The sequence below is a fragment of the Ranitomeya variabilis genome, chromosome 8 (genome assembly GCF_051348905.1).
Source record: "Ranitomeya variabilis isolate aRanVar5 chromosome 8, aRanVar5.hap1, whole genome shotgun sequence".
Classification (NCBI taxonomy): Eukaryota; Metazoa; Chordata; class Amphibia; order Anura; family Dendrobatidae; genus Ranitomeya; species Ranitomeya variabilis.
Window position 1 is genome coordinate 63503375 of NC_135239.1, and position 27412 is coordinate 63530786.

At 41.0% G+C, this 27412-nt stretch overlaps 1 protein-coding gene across 1 annotated transcript in view; it reads right to left on the bottom strand.

The window, feature by feature from the left end:
• Positions 1–6985: 6985 nt before the first annotated feature.
• Positions 6986–27412, bottom strand: part of LOC143788317 (calcium-activated chloride channel regulator 1-like) — a 38442-nt gene continuing 18015 nt past the window's right edge. Inside the window, exons 9-14 of the mRNA XM_077277878.1 lie at positions 24404–24510; positions 23180–23401; positions 20609–20879; positions 17571–17735; positions 15391–15624; positions 6986–9653 (exon numbers count right to left, since the gene is read on the bottom strand). Coding sequence (XP_077133993.1) covers positions 9196–9653; positions 15391–15624; positions 17571–17735; positions 20609–20879; positions 23180–23401; positions 24404–24510 — 1457 coding nt within the window. The 3' untranslated portion in view covers positions 6986–9195. The remainder of the gene's footprint in view (positions 9654–15390; positions 15625–17570; positions 17736–20608; positions 20880–23179; positions 23402–24403; positions 24511–27412) is intronic.

Consider the following 27412-nt stretch of genomic DNA (forward strand, 5'->3'; position numbering starts at 1 on the left):
ATTTTAAAACGATGTGTAAATGACAGAGAACTGCTGTATGTAAAAGCTCATGTTAAAATTGCATTGCATGCGGATTGCATACGAATGTAATACGGATGTCATACAGATATTGCGATAAAAAATCACATTGACTTTGCATGACACTCGCTTGACAATCGCATATTTTACCTCCTTTTTTTCGGTCCGGAAATTGGACCATTTTTTTTTCTTGCAAATGGATATGAGGCCTAATCCTCATCCTCATCATCCATAAACATACGAACACCAAGGTGAACTTATTTCGTGATGCAAAAGTCACTCAATTTTTGTGCAAGGGTGTTTTTATGATGCCCGTTACTAATTTGAAACCAAAACAAATGTTACTCCCCCAAGGGAAAATGTCATAAAAATGAGATGTACGTATATTCTTCCCATTTATTCTTATATTTTCAATTTTTCCTATCTCTGAACCATCCTCTAGTGAGCTAGTGTATACCTCTACAATATAAAAATATAGAAATACTATTATATTATATTTTTATTTATATCCCTGTATCTGAGCTGTTGCTAGGGACCAACATATCTCGTTGGACACATTCTGGCTTCATATCTATGAACCTGTGTTTGCCCCTCCCTTTTGATATTTCCTTTCATAGGTGGATTCACATCCTTTATTCATTTGTTTGATTTCAGTATGTTTGATCATCAGTATGTCTCCTCATTCTCTGCCACTAGATCACCAGGGTTAACGTGTTCTTTGTTCTTTGCTGCTACAGCCAGTCCAATTTTTGACAAGGGTATCTATGATGCCCATAAAATATTTTTAAAAAATGTACCCCCCATGGGGAAATGTTTGTCAGCCCATGCACTTCGTGTATGAGCCTTACAAGTCTAGGAGACACGCTCCTTTACATTGGGCCTAGTTTTTAATGAGGCCTTCATCAATGTCTCATCATTCTCCACCACTAGAACACCATGGTGAACGTGTTCTGTGCTGCTACAGCAAGTCCAATTTTTGGCAAGGGTGTCTATGATGCCCATAAAATATTTTTTAAAAATGTACCCCCCATGGGGAAATGTTTGTCAGCCCCTGCACTTCGTGTATGAGCGTTACAAGTCTAGGAGACACACTCCTTTACATTGGGCCTAGTTTTTAATGAGGCCTTCATCAATGTCTCATCATTCTCCACCACTAGATCACCAGGGTTAACGTGTTCTGTGCTGCTACAGCAAGTCCAATTTTTGGCAAGGGTGTCTATGATGCCCATAAAATATTTTAAAAAAATTTACCCCCATGGGAAAATGTTTGTCAGCCCATGCACTTAGTGTATGGTCATTACGAGTCTAGGAGACACACTCCTTTGTAATGGGAATTTTTTTTTTATGAGGTACTCCTCCATGATTCTTCCAAGGGGAAATTGTGTTGCGTGCAAATTTGAGTCAAGGCAGCCCTTGCATTCCATGCATAAGAAAACAGTATGGCAGGACCAACTGAAGAATGTGAAGTGGGTTTTCCTGTGGCCATCCAGTACCTGGGTTCAAAGGCTTATTGGGGTGTATATGACTTGATAGCAGGGCAGGCCTTACATTCAATGCAACATTTTTTCTGGAAGCCCTCCTGTACCTCTCGTGAAATGGGTATTGGGGTGCGTTGTACTTGTTGGCAGCCCAGCCACTCACTGCATAGGCAATAACAGCATAGGAGACCCACTGTTTAATAATGGCCCTTTAAGAATATTAATGCCGCCTGATGCCCCTCTAAAAGTAGGCTTTGTGACTTTAAGAGTCCCTCCTTTATAAATGAAACAAGATGTGTCTCCTTATGTGTCACACACCACATGGCCAGCTAGGGTTGTTACATGTTACAATGACATTTCCCAGTGAATGCATATAAATGGTTGAAAGCAATGTTAAAGTTGAAAAACGCATCAAAAACGCTGCGTGTGGACATACCCCAAGTAGTGGAGGAACATTTTGGTCTGGGGTTAATTATTTTGCCTTATATACAAGTCATTACCCTGGAAAGGATGTACCTTAACATATTTCCCAGCAAAATCCATTTTGGTTTCGTTTTTGTATGTTTTTTGGTGCACCTGTAAAAATGGCGTGAAACTCTGACAACATTGTTTACAGATGTGACCTAGGGGTCAGAAATGTTTCCAGGGGCGATCCCCATGATGTTCCTGTGTCATTTGAGCAGTGTTTCCATCATTTTCTGATGTTTTTAGACCTTAAAATGACCCCCGGGGGGATCATGGTAAAAATACTCGGGTTTCCCATAGACTTACATTGGGCTTGTTGCTCAGGTCGAGTACCTGAGTATTCCAATTTGCTCGACCTGAGCAACAAGCACCCAAACATTTTAGCGCTCGCTGTTAGGGGTCAAGTTCCCATCCTTGCACAGGGGGAATCTCGGGCCATCTCTGCTGCGGTCTCCCATTCTTCTCCTGCCGCAGTGGAGTCTGCTCAGAGGAGACGTCGGTCCCAGCGTCTCGCTCAGTCTGACTCTGTACAGAGAGATGCTGCTGCTTTTCCTGCTTCTGCCATTGAAGTCAGTGCTGGGCAGCAGTGAGCAGACGTTTCTGGGACTAAGTCCTGCTTTTCTCGTTCTGAGCATGCCCAGAGTAAGATCTCTCAGTGGAGATCGAGGGTCACATGATCTGACACTGCAGCTAAGGTCCTGTAGGTGCTCACGCTCTGTGGCAGCCTCTCATTGGTCCTTCTTGGAAGGTCCTGTTCGTGCTGCAACTATTTAAGGCTCGCATGGCCGCACGGCCATGCGCTAGTATTGCTTTTATTTATGTAGTTTGCGCCAGTGTGGTCTTGCATGAGTGTGTTCAGGGACCCGGCTGAAATAAGCCCCTAGAATGCTGGCACCTCCGGCGAGGAGTTTGTATGCTTGTGTGTTCAGGGACCTGGCCGAAATAAGCCCCTAGAATGCTGGCACCTCTGGCGAGGAGTTTCGTGTGCATGCTTGACCACTGACTGCTCTTGTTTAGACAGTTAGCCTGTGCCTCTGTGGAGTCTAACAGTGCGCAGTGCTTTGAGTTCACGGCTGCTCTGTGAAGTAACAGAGTTAGCTAACACCGCCATTTAGTTCCGCTATTTGCTAGCAGCAGGTTCTCCTGCACGGTGGACCCTGGGCTGCGAACGCATCTATCCTAATAAAATATATACATTCATTAGGTGCGTTCTGCTAGCCCTAACATAATACTAGCGCCAGGGTCTGGCTAGTAAATGGCGGACATACAGCAATCTTTGCGGTATATCCAGCAGCTGGAGGGTAGGTTGGCGGCTCTCGAGAGCTCAACCTCAGCTGTGGATATTTCCGCAGTTGCTGTACAGGCTGCTAGCGTGGCTGCAGCAACCTTGTCCACTGACTTTGCACCTCGCTACTTGGGCCCTTTCAAGGTCCTCGAACAGGTTAACCCTGTGGTCTATCGTTTAGCCCTTCTGCCACGCCTTGGTATCACCGACACCTTTCATGTGTCCCTCTTGAAACCTGTATACATGTCCCGGTTTTCTGAGTCATCTTCCAGGACATCGGGTTTGTCTACGGACGATTACGAGGTAAACGCTATTTTGGGGTGCAAGGTGGTTCGTGGCAAAAAAATTTATTTGGTGGACTGGAAGGGTTACGGTCCTGAGGATAGGTCCTGGGAGCCTGCTGAGCGCATTCGGGCTCCGCAGCTCATTGCTGCCTTCGAGCGTGGCGAGGTCCAAGGAGGGGGGCCCTAGGAGGGGGGCTAATGTTAGGGGTCGAGTTCCCGTCTCTGCACAGGGGGAATCTCGGGCCTGTGCCTCTGTGGAGTATAATAGTGCGCAGTGCTTTGAGTTCACGGCTGCTCTGTGAAGTAACAGAGTTAGCTAACACCGCCATTTAGTTCCGCTATTTGCTAGCAGCAGGTTCTCCTGCACGGTGGACCCTGGGCTGCGAACGCATCTATCCTAATAAAATATATACATTCATTAGGTGCGTTCCGCTAGCCCTAACACTCGCTCATCACTACTCATCACTAGTAAGAAGCTGTCCTGCTGATTGTGAGAGTCATGCATAGAGAAACAATCCATTTACTTTTTCAGTTTAATAGAGGCATAGCACAGATATCTGTTAAAAGTGAAGTTTATCGCAGCTTACTGAACGGTGATAAATATCACTGTGAAGTGAGTGACTTATATCCTTCATACTGGTTACAGAATTGTGATTTTTGGGGCTAATCAGTAGTGATGAGCAAACGTGCTTGGTTCTTATCCAAGTGTCTTGGGTGTGCTCGTATATTATGTTCATGTCCCTGTGGCTGCATGATTTGCAGCTGTTAGACAACCTGAACACATGTGGGGATTGCCTGTTTGTTAGGGAATCCCCACGTGTTCCGGCTGTCTCGGGTAAGACGTTATCAGAGCACGTTTGCCCATCACTACTAATCAGCTATAAAAAGCTAATAACTAAATCCACAATTTATGCACTCATTAGAAAGTAGAGTGGTTGAAATATCCAAAATTCTGCAAAAAAGACACATCATTTATGTCATTTAGTGTAACTCATGGAACAGTGGAGCTGGATATGCTAGACAGCACGATAAAAAGCAGAACTGGATTTTCTTCACAACATGTGGAACAGCAGATTTGGATATGCAGGCAGCTTGGATCAGCACAGAGCCAGGTATGTGTACAGGCACCTTGGAATAGAAGAGCCAAGCATGCAAGCAGACACATAGCAACAGCAAAGCTGAGTATACAAACAGGCAGCTTGGAATAATAAAAATGAGTATGCAGATAGGCACCTCAGAAAAGCAGAGATGAGCGAGTGTACTTATATGTTGGGACAGAAGAGCTGAGTGTGCGGACAGGCACATTGGGACAGCCTAGCCAAGCGTGTCAACTGACAGAGATGACTTTGTCTTGTGGCACACAGTAAAAGAATCCAGGAACAAAGAGCTGTGTTAGCTGTGTGGCACACAGTAGTAGAATCTTGGGATGAAGCTAGACTCAGAACTACCTGAATACTAAGGCTTCATATCATGGCTTATAAGGTTATGCATGTGACTCCATAGGTGAACACTGCTGCACAGGGAGCTTGAAATTGTTGCTCAGGTAGTGACCAGGAAAGCCATTACTAATGTATGTTATATATCATATGGTAAGTGTGTTCTCTATTCCTTACATGATTACACTTGCGACATCGGCTCCTTGTCTTGCCTTGGGAGGAGGTAAACTATTTAATCCTATGCTGCCCTCTCCTGCCTTGTTTTGATATTACAACTTATAGTACTATGCTGCCCTCTTCTGCCTTAGTTTGGTATTGCAACATGTTTTTCTGATTTCAAGCTAAGTGACAGTTGGAGGTGGTGCGTGCGGGAGGAAGAGAACTTTATGGACGGTTTTGGTGGGGAGAGAAGGTAGAAAATTGGGGCTCCTGGATTGGGACAAATGGGGTGTACAAATAGCACCCTATTTGGAGTGCCCCGCGTCTTACAGCAGCAGAGTTCTGAGACAAGAGAAGGAACTGCAGAACTGCATAGCAGATTCCCTGGATACCCCCATCTGATTAAGATCAGTTTGATCCTCCCCCTTCATGCAGCACAGTTAAGGCTGAGTCACACATAACAATATCGTTAATGATATCGTTGCAATGTCACGCTTTTGGTGACGTAGCAACGACCCCGCTAACGATCTCGTTATGTGTGACAGCGACCAACGATCAGGCCCCTGCTGGGAGATCGTTGGTCATTAGGGAATGATCAGGACCATTTTTTGGTCGCTGATCACCCGCTGTCATCGCTGGATCGGCATGTGTGACGCCGATCCAGCGATGTGTTCACTTGTAACCAGGGTAAATATCGGGTTACTAAGCGCTTAGTAACCCGATATTTACCCTGGTTACCATTGTAAAAGTTAAAAAAAAACAGTACATACTCACATTCTGATGTCTGTCACGTCCCCCGGCGTCCACAGTGTTAAAACTGCTTTCGGCAAGAGCGCTGCTAATATGCACGCTCTGCTGCCGAGAGCTTCCCTGCACTAACTGTGTCAGCGCCGGCCGTAAAGCAGAGCACAGCGGTGACGTCACCGCTGTTACTGCCAGCGCTGATACAGTCAGTGCAGGGAAGCTCTCGGCAGCAGCGCTCTTGCCGAAAGCAGTTTTAACCCTGTGGATGCCAGCGGGGGACGTGACAGACATCAGAATGTGAGTATGTAGTGTTTTTTTTTTTAACTTTTACAATGGTAACCAGGGTAAATATCGGGTTACTAAGCGCGGCCCTGCACTTAGTAACTTGATGTTTACCCTGGTTACCCGGGTGCTGCAGGAGGACTTCGGCATTGTTGAAGACAGTTTCAACGATGCCTAAGTCGTTCCCCTGATCGTTGGTCGCTGGAGAGAGCTGTCTGTGTGACAGCTCCCCAGCGACCACACAACGACTTACCAACGATCACGGCCAGGTCGTATCGCTGGTTGTGATCATTGGTAAGTCGTTTAGTGTGACTTAGGCTTTAGTCAAATGAAAAGTTACCACCATCCTTCCAAGGCCAGGACCGAGAAAAGGCTTTGACCTTGATTGTAAGAAAAAATTTATCGGCTACCCATAACTGTTATATTGAAAAATATAAGGATTGTTACAAGTCTTCAGTAAAGTTAATCTTTCAAGTTTGCACGAGACCTCGGTGTATGCTTCTTTCGTCCGCAGCCTCATCCCTTGTGGGCATCAACATAACTTTTAGTCTCATATATCCGTCGTCTCCACCTTTATAATTGCCACCGAACCTAGGGATTGCTAGAGCCCTCAGAGTCACCGTGACTGAACCATCCTCTGAGATACTAAGCCCTGCATCTCACAAGGCGGTGTGTCATTCATAGCTTTTTTCTTTAATATTGGTAAAATATTTCTAGTGATCACTGATAATAATCTGCATGTAGAGTTGGAAGCCATAACTTTGTACTCCTCAGAGTCCAAATATTTTTAATTCAATATGTACATTTTGGCATTAATTTCAATGAGTATAATGGTTGCAGCAAATCAAGTTTATTCAACGCATAAAAAATAGTTTTCCAGTATACACTCTATATCAATTCATCATAGATGTCACCACCCGGCTGTAAACATCTGTGTTTGGACCTTCCATTAAAGTGAAAAGGGAGTTCTAGGCGCATTCCCATCTCCCATCTCATACTCACAGGATAGCCATAAATTTATAGTAGACGAGGATCCCACCAGAGGTAGTACACTAAAATGGGAAAGGAAATTCCAACCACCTCTTCACTGACATTAGCACCCATCACGGTCCGCTCTCTAGATAAATGTGGTTCCCATTGGTGGGACCTGCATCTACTATACATTTACGGCATATCTAGTGGATCAGTTATTATTGTATGAGATTGGAATACCCCTCTAGACATAAATGTCCAGCTCTATTTTCATAGTGGCTGCAGCACCAAGCAGGATGGATGTTGAGGACCTCTGTTCTGTAGATAGGTGCGAGTCACAGAATTGAGACCAGCATCTATAAGATGCGTATTGCTTATATACAGTGGGGCAAAAAAGTATTTAGTCAGTCAGCAATAGTGCAAGCTCCACCACTTAAAAAGATGAGAGGCGTCTGTAATTTACATCATAGGTAGACCTCAACTATGGGAGACAAACTGAGAACAAAAAATCCAGAAAATCACATTGTCTGTTTTTTTATCATTTTATTTGCATATTCTGGTGGAAAATAAGTATTTGGTCAGAAACAAAATTTCATCTCAATACTTTGTAATATATCCTTTGTTGGCAATGACAGAGGTCAAAACGTTTTCTGTAAGTCTTCACAAGGTTGCCACACACTGTTGTTGGTATGTTGGCCCATTCCTCCATGCAGATCTCCTCTAGAGCAGTGGTGTTTTTGGCTTTTCGCTTGGCAACACGGACTTTCAACTCCCTCCAAAGGTTTTCTATAGGGTTGAGATCTGGAGACTGGCTAGGCCACTCCAGGACCTTGAAATGCTTCTTACGAAGCCACTCCTTCGTTGCCCTGGCGGTGTGATTTGGATCATTGTCATGTTGAAAGACCCAGCCACGTTTCATCTTCAATGCCCTTGCTGATGGAAGGAGGTTTGCACTCAAAATCTCACGATGCATGGCCCCATTCATTCTTTCATGTACCCGGATCAGTCGTCCTGGCCCCTTTGCAGAGAAACAGCCCCAAAGCATGATGTTTCCACCACCATGCTTTACAGTAGGTATGGTGTTTGATGGATGCAACTCAGTATTCTTTTTCCTCCAAACACGACAAGTTGTGTTTCTACCAAACAGTTCCAGTTTGGTTTCATCAGACCATAGGACATTCTCCCAAAACTCCTCTGGATCATCCAAATGCTCTCTAGCAAACTTCAGATGGGCCCGGACATGTACTGGCTTAAGCAGTGGGACACGTCTGGCACTGCAGGATCTGAGTCCATGGTGGCGTAGTGTGTTACTTATGGTAGGCCTTGTTACATTGGTCCCAGCTCTCTGCAGTTCATTCACTAGGTCCCCCTGCGTGGTTCTGGGATTTTTGCTCACCGTTCTTGTGATCATTCTGACCCCACGGGGTGGGATTTTGCGTGGAGCCCCAGATCGAGGGAGATTATCAGTGGTCTTGTATGTCTTCCATTTTCTAATTATTGCTCCCACTGTTGATTTCTTCACTCCAAGCTGGTTGGCTATTGCAGATTCAGTCTTCCCAGCCTGGTGCAGGGCTACAATTTTGTTTCTGGTGTCCTTTGACAGCTCTTTGGTCTTCACCATAGTGGAGTTTGGAGTCAGACTGTTTGAGGGTGTGCACAGGTGTCTTTTTATACTGATAACAAGTTTAAACAGGTGCCATTACTACAGGTAATGAGTGGAGGAAAGAGGAGACTCTTAAAGAAGAAGTTACAGGTCTGTGAGAGCCAGAAATCTTGATTGTTTGTTTCTGACAAAATACTTATTTTCCACCATAAAATGCAAATAAAATGATAAAAAAACAGACAATTTGATTTTCTGGATTTTTTTTTCTCAGTTTGTCTCCCATAGTTGAGGTCTACCTATGATGTAAATTACAGACGCCTCTCATCTTTTTAAGTGGTGGAACTTGCACTATTGCTGACTGACTAAATACTTTTTTGCCCCACTGTATTGAGGATTTGCTATAAATGTCATAAATTGGAATAACTTTTTTAACGTTTATCCCATATTGGCACGGACAGTGCTGATGTTCTTATAGTCTCATTTCTGGATTTTTTTTCTTCCTCTGGCAGCTTACAATGCAGGTCGTAATACTTATAATGATGCAGATAGCGATGACTGTGGAACATACTATCAGTGTAATTATGGCTATATCCGGTCGATCTGAGCTGTCAGATGTAGGTACAACTGTAGCTGCGTTTGTTGGTGCAGTTGATGGTGCAGTTGTGGGAGCAGGTGTTGGTGGGATGACAAGTGCCGCCTGCGCTATGTTAGAAACATCTGATCTTTTATCAACTTTATCAATAGCAACTAAAGCAAAGAAAAGAATTGTTCCATTTTCTATTACGACATTTTCTGGCACAAATGAGAAGGTTTCTCTGTTTCCAGCTTCTTGTGGGGAGTAAGTGGAAATGTTTACTTGAGTTGTTCGATCAAAGTTGTCTCTAAGGTCTTTAGGGTTGAGGCTCATTCTTAAATCATAGTTTGTAGCTGGTGATAGAAATATAAAAATACATCAGATTCATTATTCCAAAAACATTGCATTAACAATTTATATTTACTCAGAAATTTGGTAAAATACATGAAAGACCCATCCATTTTCCATTTCAATCATGTGGCCAGACACAAGGACATGACTTTTCGTCTTTGAAAGAAATTACAGAAAATACTTCCTTGTCTGGGCATTTATGTAAAATGATATCATTTTCGTCTACCCTACCCAGTTCAGATGATTAGCATCTAAGCAATCAGCCTGAATCTTGGCAAATCATGTGCCATCAGCGTCTTGCTATAATTTGTCCATATCAACACTAGTGAAGTGACAAATCCTGTGCAGTTCTAGATTCCTTAAATTCCCTATTACAGTGCCTTGAAAAAGTATTCATACCACGTGAACTTTTCTACATTTTTGTCACATTACACGCACAAAGTGAAATGTATTTTATTGTTTTTTTGTTGACATACTAGCACAAATTACCAAGTATTTATGAATTGTAAAGAAAATGATACATGGTTTTCTAATTACTTTATGTAGTCTGATACCCTTAAATGAAATCCCGAGTGACTAATTGCCTCCAGAAATCACATAAATAGTAAATAGAGTCCACCTGTGAGTAATATTACAGCTGTTCTGTGAAGGCCTTGGAGGTTTGCTCGAGAACATTAGGTATGTTTGAGAACCGCATCATGAAAGCCAAGGCAGCCAAACTAACACCAGATAACCAAACCACCATCAGACAGGTCATGGATAAGGTTTGGTAGAGAGGAAAGCTAAGTTAGTTTATAAAAAAAAAAGCCCAAGCTCTGAACATCTCAAGAAGAACTGTTCAATTCATCATCCAAAAATGAAAGTAGTGTGGCACAACTGCAAACCTACCAAGACATGGTTGTCCAATTACACTGGCCTACAAAAAATGGAGAGCACTAATTAGAGAAACAGCCAAGTGGCTGCACTATAGAGGAGCTTCAGAGTTCCACAGCTCAGGTTAGAGAATCTGTCCAGAGAACAACGATTAGGCCGGGGTCACACTAGACCGTAATACGGACGAGTGCTATGCGATAAAAAATCGCATAGCACTCAGCCCAATGTTAATCTATGGTGCAGCTCCCATCATCCGATATTTTCTCCACCGTATTTCGGATCCGAGGGAACTCACATCAGGCTGCGATTGTCAGCGTATCTCGGCCGAGACTCGCCAATGAAAGTCTATGGGTGCGAGAAAAAATCGGATTACACACGGACCATGCGTGTGCATTGCGAGAAATACGCAGCGGTGTTCTATAGAAAAGCCGGTAATTCAATTGCCGGCTTCTCATTTCTCCTTCCCAAACCCGACAGGATATGAGACATGGTTTACATACAGTAAACCATCTCATATCCCCCTTTTTTTGCATATTCCACACTACTAATGTTAGTAGTGTGTATGTGCAAAATTTCTGCGCTGTAGCTGCTAAAATAAAGGGTTAAATGGCGGAAAAAATTGGCGTGGGCTCCCGCGCAATTTTCTCCGCCAGAGTGGTAAAGCCAGTGACTGAGGGCAGATATTAATAGCCAGGAGAGGGTCCATGGTTATTGGCCCCCCCGTGGCTACAAACATCTGCCCCCAGCCACCCCAGAAAAGGCACATCTGGAAGATGCGCCTATTCTGGCACTTGGCCACTCTCTTCCCACTCCCTGTAGCGGTGGGATATGGGGTAATGAAGGGTTAATGCCACCTTGCTATTGGAAGGTGACATTAAGCCAGATTAATAATGGAGAGGCGTCAATTATGACACCTATCCATTATTAATCCAATTGTATGAAAGGGTTAAAAAACACACACACATGATTTAAAAGTATTTTAATGCAATAAACACACAGGTTGTTTTAATAATTTATTGATCTCTCAATCCATTTTCAGACTCTCGCTTGGCAAAACAATAAACACACAAGATACATACCTTCTGATGTCAGATCACGTCCCACGAGGTAATCCATCTGGAGGGGTTAACTAATATTACAGGCACGAGCTGCGATAAACCACTCGCTCGTGCCTGTAATCCCCGGGTGCTGAAAGGAAAGCAGTGATCTATACTTACATTCAGTCGCGGTGATGCGCCCCTGCTGGATGTTCTCATGAACTGCAGCCTGGGAACTTTTTCCCACGCTCCAGGTCAAATGAGGACATCCACCAGGGGGCGCATCACCGCGACTGAATGTAAGTATAGATCACTGCTTTCCTTTCAGCACCCGGGGGATTACAGGCACGAGCGAGTGGTTTATCGCAGCTCGTGCCTGTAATATTAGTTAACCCCTTCAGATGGATTACCTCGTGGGACGTGATCTGACATCAGAAGGTATGTATCTTGTGTGTTTATTGTTTTGCCAAGCGAGGGTCTGAAAATGGATTGAGAGATCAATAAATTATTAAAACAACCTGTGTGTTTATTGCATTAAAATACTTTTAAATCATGTGTGTGTGTGTTTTTTAACCCTTTCATACAATTGGATTAATAATGGATAGGTGTCATAATTGACGCCTCTCCATTATTAATCTGGCTTAATGTCACCTTCCAATAGCAAGGTGGCATTAACCCTTCATTACCCCATATCCCACCGCTACAGGGAGTGGGAAGAGAGTGGCCAAGTGCCAGAATAGGCGCATCTTCCAGATGTGCCTTTTCTGGGGTGGCTGGGGGCAGATGTTTGTAGCCACGGGGGGGCCAATAACCATGGACCCTCTCCTGGCTATTAATATCTGCCCTCAGTCACTGGCTTTACCACTCTGGCGGAGAAAATTGCGCGGGAGCCCACGCCAATTTTTTCCGCCATTTAACCCTTTATTTTAGCAGCTACAGCGCTGAAATTTTGCACATACACACTACTAACATTAGTAGTGTGGAATATGCAAAAAAAAAGGGGATATGAGATGGTTTACTGTATGTAAACCATGTCTCATATCCTGTCGGGTTTGTGAAGGAGAAATGCAAAGCCGGCAATTGAATTACCGGCTTTTCACAGATATCGCGCTGAATGAAATATAAATACAGAATATATATATATGTGTCTCAATGACATATATATATATATATATATATATATATATATATATATATATATATACTGTATATATGTTTTCCCGAACATTTGAGCACATAAATCCATTAGATGTCGGTTTTGCAAGCTTGCGAGAAAATCTCGGCATACGGATGCCATACGGATGTCACACGGATCATTTGATGCGAGGAAATCGCATCCTCGCACTGCACACGGATCACTGTTTTTGAAACATTTGTGCGATTCTCGGCCGTGAAAAACGGACCGTTTTTTTATACGTTAAGTGTGTCCCCGGCCTAAGTCGTATACTCCACAAATCTCGCCTTTATAGAAGAAAGGCAAAAAAAAGCCATTTTTGAAAGCCATAGGAAGTCAATTTTCCAGTTTGCAAAAAGCCATGTATGGGACACAGCTAACATGTGAAAGAAGGTGTTCTGTGTACATGAGACCAAAGTAGATCTTTTTTGGATAAATGCAAAATGCTATGCGTGGAGGAAAACTAACAATGCACATCACCTTGAAAACACCATCACCACAGTCAAACATGGTGGTGGCAGCATCATATTTGGGTAAGCTTTTCTTTAGCAGGTAAATAAGCTGGTTTGAGCTGATGGGAAGATTGATGGAGCTAAATACAGGGCAATCCTGTGGAAAATCTGTTAGACAATTTAATGTTTTAGATTGAAGCATATTCGTGTGTGGCCCAGTCAAAGTCCAGACCTAAATCCTACTGAGAATCTGTGGCAAGATCTGAAAATTGCTGTTCACAGACTATCCCATTTTAATCTCACTGAGCTACTTTGCAAAAGAGGAATGAGCAAAACGTTTAGCTTATAGCAAAGCTGGTAGAGACATGAATACTTTTCAAGGCACTGTCAATTCACTGTTTAATAACTTAATCACTCATTTTCTGTACTAGGTTCCCTAAGGGAGGTCCCCATCATGCTTTTTAGGGATGTTTCACCTGTATTGTTTTTTACTAATTATAATCCGATAGTGAAACATTTTTCACTACCGGATTTTTTTCTACCAAAGTCTTTCTTAAGCTAAAACACGCATAGGGGTGGTCCTCATCTGGCATTCATGGCTTAGCTTGTTTTATAAGTGCTGTTTGTTTGCAACTCTTTCACATGCACTTTGTACATATACTCTGCCTGCTCTTAGTATACATATACACTAGGACTTTATGTTTAGCATATTTTGTTTAACTCTATGTTCATATATGAATAGTTATGTTATAATACAGTTTGGGCAACAGATGTCGCCCACGTTCTCCTGGATGAACCACACACTGCTGAATACTTTTACGTTTCTAATAACTGAATTGTGAAAAAAAGATTCACATATGTATGACCATTAGGCAATATTTACAACATTTTTTGAGTAAGTTTTTTGGAACAGATCATCTCCAAAATCCTCAAGTGGCACAGAGTAACCAGAAGAGGCTAGCACGCCAATACAGTTAAGCCACAAGGGAGAGTAGGGAGACATGGTCTCCTAGCACAGCTGTTCTCGGTTCTGTAGGCTTACTTGCGGTCTATAAAATGGCTGAGGTGGCAACACAGTGCAGTAAGCCAAACACTTGGCATGGTGACGTCATTGCGCCATGCAAGGACTCTGAAGTCCTTTGCGTGTGTCAGGGCTATGACACGGTGTTGGTCCACCTGAGCCTCACTGATGGAGCCGTCATGATATTGGATTAGGTGAGTGCATAATTTTTTAAAATTTTAATTAAGACATATGTGGACATCTTAAGCAATGGGAGACCCTGAAACACTGGCGGGGCTTCATACAGTATAGAGATTACTGTAATGTGGGGGCCCTCTTAACATTTGGGAGCTATTGTGGGGCCCATTATACAATACAGTATAGGAGCTAACATTTGGCCCATTATACAGTATAGTAGCTAATGTGGGAGCCATTATACAGTGTGGGAGCTAATACAGAAACAATTTGCAGTTTGGAGGCTAATATGGGGGCCATTATACAGTTTGGGGCTTACTGTGGGGGCAATTATAGAGTTTAAGGATTAGTGTGGAGGCTACTGTGGAGGCTGTTATACAGTGTGGGGGGCATTATACAGTGTGGGTGCCATTATACAGTGTTGAGGCCATTATACAGTGTGGGGGCCATTATACAGTGTTTATTCTACTGTGGGGGCTATTATACAGTGTGCTGGCTTATGTGGGGTCATTACACTGTGTTTTGGGGTAGCAGTTGAAACATCATACTATGTATGGAGGAGCTTTGGGCCATGTAAAATAATATCTGGAGGCAGAAGTTATCGTCTGGGCAACATGCACCCCATAGCCTGGAAGATGTCATTTACATAAAGTGATAAAAGCTGATTTCTCAACAGCAAGGCATCTAATATAAGACACACAGGGAGGTATTTTTTAGCAGTCTATAACCTGTATGCCTATATTAATAGTTTACATAGGACAAATGTGGTGACAGACTCCCTTTAAGGCTGGTGGTGAAAACAGTTTCCTACAGTTGTTGTGGCTGATTAAGGTAACTTGTTCTTCTTAATAATGTATCATGTATTTCATCATCAAATATGTTATTTATTTGTCTAGGCAAACCAATATATGAATACAGATGAGTTATAGTATCAATACACTGACTGATCATTTTTTATTTGCTATTAGCCCCGAAAAATAAAAGATATATTCTATGAAAATGCCTCACCAGTTCCTTGGTCCAGTTCATCACCAGTGGCTGTCCAGGATAAAGAAACACTTTCATCCACTATCTTTGCCTCTAAATCAGTTATTTTCTCTGGTTTAAAAATGTCTGAGGGAAGTCCAGTTGTTGGTATATTGGTTATCACAAAAGATCCACCCGATGCAGTTCTGCTAAATGTATCCACTTCAAGTTGTTCTTCATCGATTACTGGTCTTGGTGGATTCATAGACACCACTCCTAAATAAACCCAAAAGTACACGTGTTAGAGTTTTGATTTTCTTTTCATATTTTCATATTTTTTTCATTGCATATTAACTTTTAGCCTCATTAAAACATTTGTGCAACATGGTCCATCTATGGGCTGTGCTGCAGGGACTGGCAGAAAGTCTCCTGACCCAAACTTGACAGCCGCATAAGAATATATGGGGCTGTCAAGTTTGGGTCAGAAGACCCATTGTCACCATTCCACCCCTCAATCTGTCTAGTATGCAGTTACTGACAGCTCAGTCGTCCAGTCTGGTGCAGGGGTGTGCTAAGCTGTCGATGTTTTGATTGACGGCTCAGTTTGCAAATCTGAGACTAGGAGGTTCTGGGATGCCTTCAGGTGTTCCCTGTCCAAGGTGATTGCCCAGCTGCTTAACTAGGCTGTCAGTCCCAGATCTCTGACAGACATACATTCAGCCTGTGTGGCTTGTCTCTCTGTGTCTTATGTTCTGTTTGTGGATCTTTCTGCTGCCTGACCTTGGACATTGTTCTGACCATTTGCCTTGCCTACATTCTTTGCTCTGATCCGCTTTCCTCCTGGCATACTGACATCGGACCGTTACCTGACTATGCCTTTATCTCTTCCCTCTGTTTATGACATTCCCTCCTGGCTTTTGATCTTGGACCCCTTAACTACCCTGACTCTCAGCTTGTCTGCGAGAAGTGACTCAGTGGCACACCGATGGCCAGTTCTTGCATCACAGGTGCTACATGGACCATGTTGCACAGACGTCTGAATGAAGCTTTAGTTTTAATCAAAGACACCTATAAGGTTCCTTTAATTTTTCTGGATATTTTTGTGAAATGAAAAACGCTGTGACCAGATGTTATATGATAATAAATAAGTAATTCTGAAACACAATCCAAAAACCATTGTCATTTTTTGCTATGTTTTGTATAACTGCAGAAAACTCTAGGTGTATTGGAAAGGGTCAATTTAATGGTTCAGTTTGATTTCCCCACTTTAATATCCTTAGTTTCAGCTTTGATTTAGTGCTTGGGAAGGGAGTTACGAAGGACTACCAGGTATCACAACATTTCTTATCTTAGGACAAATGGACTCAGCACAAACATGTTATGATTCTGGAAAGGACTACGCCTACCTTAGTTCTCCATATACAGTATATTAGGAGAAGCTAAGGAGGTATCAAAGTTAGCGTTAGACAAAGAACAGTTAAGCCAAGATGAAATTGCATCCTACAAAAGGAAGAATACTCTCATTATCAATGTCTGAGCCTGCTATATAGCAGGAGGCTGCCCGAGATATGGATGTTGAGTATATAGTACATGTTTGTTATTGTCATGTATGCAGTTGATGATAATATGTTTTGATTTGTCCTTTTCATTCTAGTAAACTGTTATTTCTTTTAGCCATTTATTATGAATCCTTTTATTCTTGCAATTTTAAATCCATTGTAAAACAATAAGCCTCTTTTAAAGAAGGTTTTCAGATAGAAAGTTTAAGGGATTGTCCAGGTTTGTGTCGAAAGTTTGCAGTCACTTTATGTAATTACAGACTTCTGAATCCTCATAGCACGCACTGCACGCTGTCAGATTGAGAACAGGGGATCTATGATGTCAAGTATGCGATATGTATACTTTCGGCCACATTACGGCTAAACATGCGCGGCCTCACTGAATTCACTTGTATTGAGCAAGGCCGTGCACATTCCGGGGCACATCGCAACTCTTTGCTATGATTTAGTTGCTTGCTGCGAATGAAGGAACTACCACTAGGTCCAAGTGATTGATACATGAAGTGGCAAATTTGTTATATCATGCGAATGTTTGATTTATTCTTCAGCCTCTATTTGTCATTGTGGCTGGGGGACTGTAAACCATGAGAATATTTGATGTATAAGAAAAATACATTCATATTTCAGTATCTAAAATATAACAATATTAACATGTCTTCTTACCATTCTCCACATATCCTGGTACATAGAGAGCACGGTTTCGAGGAAGGACCAGACGAGCATTTTTTTTGCTGCTTTCGACACGCACTTTTAAGTTGTATCTTCCATCAACTGAGAAAGCTGTGAAGTACCTTGAGTAGATGCCATCATTTTTAGCGGTATCAGGACCTTGAGGGAAAATAGAATATTTTTAGTAGTACAATAAATAAAAGTACATACAGTAACTGTTTATAGAAATACTACGTAACCCCTTAAGAACCAGGCCTAATTTAGCCTTAATGTCTAAACATTGTTTTATGAGTTTACATCATTACATTCCAGGTGCCATCATTTTTGTACTTTTTGTCAACTTAGTTGTTTGAGGGCTTTTATTTTTGCAGAATAACTTGTGTTTGCCAGTGCCATCATTTTGGGGTATAAACAGCACAATATTTAACTTTTATTAACCCTTCAAAGGAAGAAATAGAAAAACACAGAGATTCTGTTGTTTTTTGGCATTATAAATTTGACGCTTTTTATTTGCTGAGCAAATATGATGTTGACTGAATTCTGTGGGTATTACCGGTAACTTTTTTCATGGTGATACCAAGTTTGTATCATTTTATTTACTGATCGGTAGAATTTCAAAGCGCTTGTAAAAATAATCAACTATGCAATTTACTTGCTATTAAAAATCTTCTCTGTTCTCAAGAGTGTAGAAGATTTCGAAATCTTATAGTTTACTGCTTGTTGCCCAGGTTACTGTCCACCACTGCTATCTACAGCGGTGGCCGTTCTCCTAGGCAAAGAGTAATGCTTACCAAATCTTTCAAGTAGCGATTGTAAGTACTTCTATTATGCTCCACAGTCGGATGATGATGATTGCAATGTATTAAGAGGGTAAGAACTTTGATGGGAGTGCTTCCTTAATTATAATATCCTAATATTTAAGCTATACAGCTGCGATTTAGACCTATATAATAGACTACTACACACCAAACCCTGTGTAGTCTTAGCCTGTAGTCTTAATGCCTACAATCTTCAAAGGAAACTCCCAATAAAATAAATCATATCGCAAAGAAGCAAATTAAATTGTAGTTATGTTTATAATATTGACTCAGAACAAAGCAAGAATTATCAGCTCTATATAACATAAATTTAATACAGACTATTAAACCAACTTTTACTGCATCAATAATGCTCCATTGGTCTTGAGAAACACCTGTCATTTTTCTACTTTTTTTATAGCCTGTTGTGACTAGTGAAAAATATTGTTTTATCTGAGGCTGCCAAGTCAGTCCAGACCTCAATCTAAAGGAGAATTTTTAGCTAGATTTTAAGTTTCTGTTCACTCAGTATCGCCAGTCTTATGCTTTGTTGAGCTGCTCATGCTTTGTCAAGAAGTGGCATTTCTATCTACATCAGCAAAGCTAATTGCCAACCTGATTTCTTCATTTTTTTTGTTGTCAATGTATCAAGAAATTAAGAACAGTCAACATTTTATGGACATATTGGAAATGCAGAACAAATAATGATTACAATAATTTATTACTACTATGGCACAGGATCTAAGTTTGATATTAACTTTTGCTCTTTTGGTTTTTTTTCCTCTTCTTTTAAGAGCTATAAGTTTTCTATTTTTCCATTGACAGAGCCATATGTTATCTCATGCTCTTGGGGATGATTCATAGTTTTGAACGACACTCATTTTACACATATAATGTACTGAAAAATTGTAAAAAATTATTCCAATTAAGGTCAGTTGGTACGATTATGGCGATACTAAACTTACATTTTGTTAGTGACCTAAAATATTGTGTTTGTGTTGCCATTTTCTGAGACCTATGACTTTTATATTCTTCTGTCCATGAACATTAATAAGGGCTTTTTTTTGCATGTGAAGCTGTAGTTTTTATTCTTACCATATGAGAATACAAACAACATTTTGATTGCTTTTTATTGTATACTTGAGGGAAGGTGCATCTACTCTACTAAAAAAACCCTTATGAGTTAAATAATTTTATGGGATAAATAATTTTATCTTTTCTAAGACCAGACTTACTTACAGATATCAAATATGTTTATTTTTGGATAAGGAAAATGGGTGATAAAAATTTTTATTTATTTTTTAAAATTGTATAAAACATTTTTGTAGTAAAACTCACCATTTCCTAGGAAGTCTAGGAGGCCTGGCAATGCATTGGCACCAACCTCCGATTGCTCAAACTGACTCCCCACCATAACTGCGCCACTCGAAAGGCTGCTGTCAAAGCTTGACAGTGACACATTCAAGTATTTAAACAGCAGAGATCTGAGCTAGCTCCAATCTCTGCTATTGGAGGAAGGTGTCGATAAGAGTTACATAGCCTATCCTGTCCATCTGAGTCCGATCTATACACTGGTACCTACTCCATGCTGAATGTACAGAATATGTCATGGAGCTAAAAGGGGTATACAACAATATTTATGGACACTAAGAAAGCTCTCAGTTTTAGGGTGCAGACAGACGTCCATACTACTCACACGAGAATCACGTCGCAGTCCTTGAACTGGCCATCGGTTCTACTGACCTGAGCCTGACAGCTGCATAGAAATACGTGCTGTCCCATTCTATTCAGAAGAGCCGACTGCCAGTCCGAGGATTGCAATGCAATCCTAGTGCTAGTAGTACATCAATCCGACTGCCCCCTTAATGGACTGTCCAGTAAACCTAACAATGTCTTTTAGGTCAGGTGCACACATTCAGTACTTGGTCAGTCTTTTACATAAGTATTTTTAAGCCAAAATCAGGAGTGGAAAAATCAGAGGAAAAGTGTAATAGAAATTCATGCACCCCTTCCTTATTTTTCACCCACTCCTTATTTTCTCTTACAAATACTGATATAAAATACTGACGAAATGCTGAAAGTATAAATGTGGCCTTAGAGTAAGGAGTGAAAAATCAAAAATCAATTACAACGTGTTAGATTATTGCAATGAATGTAGATCATTTTGCAGGGATCTGCTTTCCCGTTGACAATTAATACATTTCTTCTAAACGCTTCATGTAAATGTAATATTACCTGCTCCATTATCTAGAAGTTCTAAGGTGTGGGAATTTCCGCTCTTTTCTTCAATGATGGCGGTAACTTTTACATTAATCACTGGCAGTAGCCCTTGACTGACAGAGGCATAGACAACTATTGGGTTAGGGTAGGTAACGGTGTCTTGATTCATATGGGCATTTACAACAACAGGAGGAACATTGGCATCCACCGCTTTGGAGGTTACAGTTATTCCAATAGCTTGTGAAGATGAAAGACCATTACAAAGACCGTAATGCCAGGCGCCCATCTAGAAAGTAAAAACAAGCAGATGATAACACTGTAAAGTACTTTTGAATGAAGCTTCCACTATCAGTTTTTGAGGGTGCGTGTTTTTGCTGTCCAAAGAAACGCAGTGTTTTACAGTCACAGCAAAGTGGATGGGATTTATAGAAATCTTGCCCACTATCCTTTATTTTCATGCTGCAAAAACTGACCTGCGATGTGTTTTTGAAATCAGCAACATGTTAATTTCTCTGCTGAGTTTTCTAAGCAGATTTTCCCAATAAAATTGCATTTAATGTGGATAATCAACAGGTAAAAATGCATTTTAGTGCATTTCCACTGCAGGTATACACTAAAAAACACTAGAAAACAAAGCAGTTTAATTTAAAAGATGACATACCAAAAAGAGACAAAAACAGCAGCATCAAAATGCAATTAAAACGTAAAACTAGGCACTAACAAAAAAATACTATGAAAAAAACTACAAGTAATCCTAAATTAGCTAATAGTTGCAGAAATGCTACAGAATATCTACAGCATCAAAAACTCAACCTAAGGTTCATTCACACGTCAGTTTTTACGTACATATGTGCAGTTCATGGTTAGTGATCGAACCTGTAATAGTCTACGGGGCTGATCGCATGTCAGTGATTTTTTTTTTTTGCTGACTGAGTGGTCCATGCAAAATTGCGGAGACATGTCTGATATTAATCCGTGCTGGATAAAACTCGGCAATGAAAGTCTATGGGTCTGTCATAAACTCAAACAGTACTTGGAGGCCATCCGTGTGCTGTGCGTTTTTCACTGACTGATTATTAGGAGACGGAGAATTTTTTTGTTTCAACTGTGAAGAAACTGATGAAACTCGCACCAAACTCTGATGAAAATCATTGATGAAACTTGTCCCGTTTTACTCGTACGTGAAAAACACTGAAGTCTGAATGAGCCCTAATACTCATCTTGTGAATGTGACCTAAGGCCACGTTCAGTATTTGGTCAGTATTTGATTTACATCAGTATTTGTAAGTCAAAACCAGGAGTGGCACAATCAGAGGAAAAGTATAATAGAAACACGTCATCACTTCTGTATTTTTCACCCACTTCTGGTTTTGGCTTACAAATACTGATGCAAAATAGTGACCAAATACTGAATGTGTGAACATGGCCTTAAAGTTTTAGTTAAAGTTGATGTTGCCAGAATAATTCATCCTCATAGAAGATAACAGTTTTGAATATGTCATAAAGGATATTTATATTTATGTCTTTACACCTTGAGCGTAATAGCCATATACTTTCTATAATTCTAGGCTATATAATGATATGTGTAATTCTCGGTTATATAATTTCTAGGTTATGTCCCGATTCATATCCACATTTTTTTTTATTGTCACAATGTATTTACCTGCAGGTAATTAATTAGTGGATAGTTGAAAGAAGTTTAGGATCAGACAACACAGTTTATTGCTTGTCTCTTACCATAGGACATATTGGCCTGCTTTGGAGCCGCAAACAAAATATTAGGATGTTTTCACCAAGAGCTATTGCATTGTTCCATGAAGTCTCATTTTAGTTATGTTGGGACAATAATAATCAGCTTTTAAATTGACTTTCTTTAATCATTTCAAGGCTGGATCACTCTTTCCCATTTATGACCAGTCTTATTTTTTTCCTTTTGTTCATGCAGTATTAAGTTTTAAAAAATAAATCATTTGGATATGTAAGGAGATGGACATGCTGCCCATGTTCCCCCATGAAGAAACAAGTTAAATTTTATGTGGGGTAATTTGAAATGTGATGTATAACGTGAATTGTGATGTGCGTTAAAGGTGTTAATAATATTGATAGTGTGTATAGTTTGACAGTAGGGATAGTGAAAGTTAATGATTGGGATTAGCCCAGAGTGGGTTGGGGCTAAGTTGAAAGGAAAGTGTTAGAAATTTAGTCAGATAGAGCCTGGAGTGCATACAAAGAGGACCTATGTTCCAGTGTGAACAGTGCCTTATTCTAGGGGTGTCCCTAAAGTGAATGGAGACTAAAAGAAAGAGAAAGCGAGATCCAAAGCAGAAATGACTGAGAGATGGTGAGATCACCCTGAGATGGGTTCTGGGTGATGATGCGGGCAGAAAGGCCCAGAGTTTAAAACACCAAGAGGGTCAGTTACATGTGGCCTGCAGGGGCATAACGCTGTCAAAGCCCCAGTCCACACACCCAGTCAGGACCTCCACTTTCATGTAAAGTGCCAGGGTATAAGAGATAAGTACCTCACCCACAGTTACCGCCCCATGCCACATTACAGATATTCTGTAGTGGTTGGAAATGGCTTACCTCAGCTGTTCCTGGAATTTGAAGTCTGGAAGATTTGGTAGTTGTGTCACTAACAAAATCTGTTGATGTATATAGTTTCCCTTTGGGATCCTGTAAGTTAATGAGAGGCACTTGCGATTGCCAAGTGATCAGGAAGAATGTTTCATTCCCCACAGTTTTATCAATGAAAACAGTGCCGTTTAAGCAATTCTTACTCGTGAGAGTTGATGCTGTGCTCTCCAGCTGTATGAAAACATTAATATATATTAAAACATTAATGAAAAATTATTGAATTGACTTTATTTGTACGAATACAGCACCTAATATTAAACTTAATGAATGAGCTTTTACAGTGACAGTAATTATCTTGTCCATGTATTGGACAAGTGGAGCAGCTCTGAAGTCTCTGGCATTGGTAGACAAATCACATTTGAGCATTTAATACTCTGTGGACTAAATAGACGAAAGTTGAACTTTTTGGAAGGTGTGTGTCCAATTACATCTGGCATAGAATTAACACAGCATTTCAGAAAAGGAACATCATGCCAACAGTAAAAAGTGGTGGCAGTATGATGGTCTGTGGCTGTTTTTCTGCTTTAGCACCTGGAAAACTTGCTATGGTAAAAGGAACCATGAGTTCAGCTGTCTACCAAAGATTCCTGTAGGAGACTATCCGGCCACCTGTTTGTGACCTCAAGCTGAAGCGCACTTGGGTTATGCAGTAGGACAATGATCCAAAACACACCATCAAGTTCACCTTTCAATGGATTGAGAAAAACAAAATTAACACTTTGGAGTGGCCTAGTGAAAGTCCTGAACTTTTAATTTTGCCTCTCGCTTGCGAAAATATTAACAATGAAAGTATTTGGCACCTAGTAAGTTAACTTTAAGTTCAAATGGGTGTTTTAACTGGGGGTATGCACTTCTTCTCCCTGTATGAGTTGCTATATGATAATACCCACTTGGACTTAACCCATCAGGTGCCAAATACTTTTGAAAAAAAAGGCTTCTTCTGCTCTTTAGTAACTATTACATGTAGCATCCAGTTCAAAATGAAGCATTCTGTGAAAGGTTCTCTTTAGGTCCAACATAGGATCAGTTCATCATCGAGAGCCGACCCATATGGAAATAGGGTCATCCAAAACCAATACATACATAATCCATAGTTATTAACAACTGGTAAAACTTCAGTCATTTGCAGCAACCAATTAATGCATACCATATCAAAGAAACAACATACAATACCTGAATAGTCTGTTTACTCATGTCCCCACTTCCAGATGCAATTGAAGCAAAAGCATCAATCAAGCCATTTGCATTAAAGCTGTCTGTAGCAAAAAACTTTAAGCCACCTGAAAAAAAAGTTTTGAATTTTTTAAAGTCCATCCATAGCATTGCAATGAATCAAGTGATCTTGTAAACTGTTAGGACACACTCAGACATCCATACAAATCTGTCTGAGATTGAAAATAGACATATATGAAGCTGTCACACTCAGGAGGGGAGACCCGTGGCCAGTCCATGCATTGTGGTCTGATCTTGGACCGATTTGTACAGACATATGAATGCACCCTTAGTCTGAAATTTCCAGAACTGATATTCATCCTGATCTGTATATAATCATCTATCTGTATCAGTAGTAACTTGAAGCTTCAAAACCCAAATTAATTTTTTTTCAAAAGCTCTATCCCACGATTCACATAATAAGTGTGTCTTATTATTTTTCATGCAAATTGGAAGTAGAAATCCTAAAAGTCAAGGGTTGATATTGACTTTTAGGATTGCTACTTCCAATAGGTGGCACTAGAGTTGAAGTCCTCTTCCTCTCTGAAGAGACAATTGCATATTTACTTTCCCGGAGGAGCATTGAAGGCTTATAAGTCTCCTTACACTGGCATATCAGACATTTAGCTCTCCAAAAGGAGAGATATTCGCCAAGGGTTGAAACAGTGCACTGAAGCTTCTTGACCAAGCCGAGGGTGTGCTGAGAATCAGAATTAACTTATGGAAATAAAAAGTGTTTTTTTGGCACAACTTGTGGACCGATTTAAAAAGTAAAGGTATGACTTTTATATGGGTCAAGTTCCCTGTAAATGAAAATGTGCCTAGTTTAAATTTGTTTTTGGTCAGCAACAGACTCCATTTAATCCTACCTGTCTTGGAAGAATGGTGGATAATTCCATCTATCTAAGTTAGCTTAATTAGGTTGGAAATTAGGTTATGATAATTCCAATTGAACAGTTTTTGGTAAGATTGATACCTAAGTACTAGAAATATTGACCTTTTATTTTAAATTCAAAATTTTTCAGCTGGTGGATAGAAGTGAGGGCATTTTAAAAAACGGTATCTGGTATATTAAGTTGGACTTTATGTATGATTAGCGGGCTAATCCAGTCAAGAGTCCCTGTGCAGAATTATTGTGGAGTGATCTTTCTGGTTAGTGAATAAGTATAATAATTAGTGTTGAGCATTCCGATACCGCAAGTATCGGGTATCGGCCGATACTTGCGGTATCGGAATTCCGATACCGAGTTCCGATACTTTTGTGGTATCGGGAATCGGTATCGGAACCATATTCATGTGTAAAATAAAGAATTAAAATAAAAAATATAGATATACTCACCTCTCCGGTGGCCCCTGGATCTTACCGCTGTAACCGGGAGCCTCCGTTCCTAAGAATGAGCGCGTGAAGGGCCTTCGATGATGTCGCGGCTTCTGATTGGTCGCGTGACCGCTCATGTGACCGCTCACGCGACCAATCAGAAGCCGCGACGTCAGCCGCGATGTCACCGAAGGTCCTTCACGGGCTCATTCTTAGGAACGGAGGCTCCCGGTTACAGCGGTAAGGTCCAGGGGCCGCCGGAGAGGTGAGTATATCCATATATATCCATATACTCACCTCTCCAGTGGCCCCTGGACCTTACCGCTGTAACCGGGAGCCTTCGTTCCTAAGAATGAGCCCGTGAAGGACCTTCGGTGACGTCGCGGCTTCTGATTGGTCGCGTGAGCGGTCACATGAGCGGTCACGCGACCAATCAGAAGCCGCGACGTCATCGAAGGCCCTTCACGCGCTCATTCTCAGGAACGGAGGCTCCCGGTTACAGCGGTAAGATCCAGGGGCCACCGGAGAGGTGAGTATATCCATATTTTTTATTTTAATTCTTTATTTTACAAATGAATATGGATCCCAGGGCCTGAAGGAGAGTTTCCTCTCCTTCAGACCCTGGGAACCATTCTGATACTTTGCGTCCCATTGAAATGCATTGGTATCGGGAATCAGTATCGGCGATATCCGATATTTTTCGGGTATCGGCCGATACTATCCGATACCGATACTTTCAAGTATCGGACGGTATCGCTCAACACTAATAATAATAATATTATAATATATTCTTATAATACTTTTTTTGTTTTTTGCATAAACGTATTTACCATCACATACATTTTTAAGACTATCATAGTGAATTTTTTTTGCTATATTTTTATATTTTAAAGTTTTTTCTTGACAGATATCACCTATTAAGCTCCCACATTGTCATGACAAACCATCAACACCCATCCTTTTGTCTAACTGATGTACAGTGGGTACGGAAAGTATTCAGACCCCTTTAAATTTTGTACTCTTTGTTTCATTGCAGCCATTTGGTAAATTCAAAAAAGTTCATTTTTTTCTCATTAATGTACACTCTGCACCCCGATTTTGCATATTTATTAAAAAAGAAAAACTGAAAAATCACATGGTCATAAGTATTCAGAACCTTTGCTCAGACACTCATATTTAAGTCACATGCTGTCCATTTCCTTGTGATCCTCCTTGAGATGGTTCTACTCCTTCACTGGAGTCCAGCTGTGTTTAATTAAACTGATAGGACTTGATTTGGAAAGGCACACACCTGTCTATAGAAGACCTCACAGCTCACAGTGCATGTCAGACCAAATGAGAATCATGAGGTCAAAGGAACTGGCCAAGGAGCTCAGAGACAGAACTGTGGCAATGCACAGATATGGCCAAGGTTACAAAATAATTTCTGCAGTACTCAAGGTTCCTAAGAGCACAGTGGCCTCCAAAATTCTTAAATGGAAAAAGTTTGAGATCACCAGAAGTCTTCCTAGACCTGGCTGTCCAGGCAAACTAAGCAATCGTGGGAGAAGAGCCTTGGTGAGAGAGGTAACGAAAAACCCCAAGATAACTGTGGCTGAGCTCCAGAGATGCAGTAGGTAGATGGGAGAAAGTTCCAAAAAGTCAACTATCAC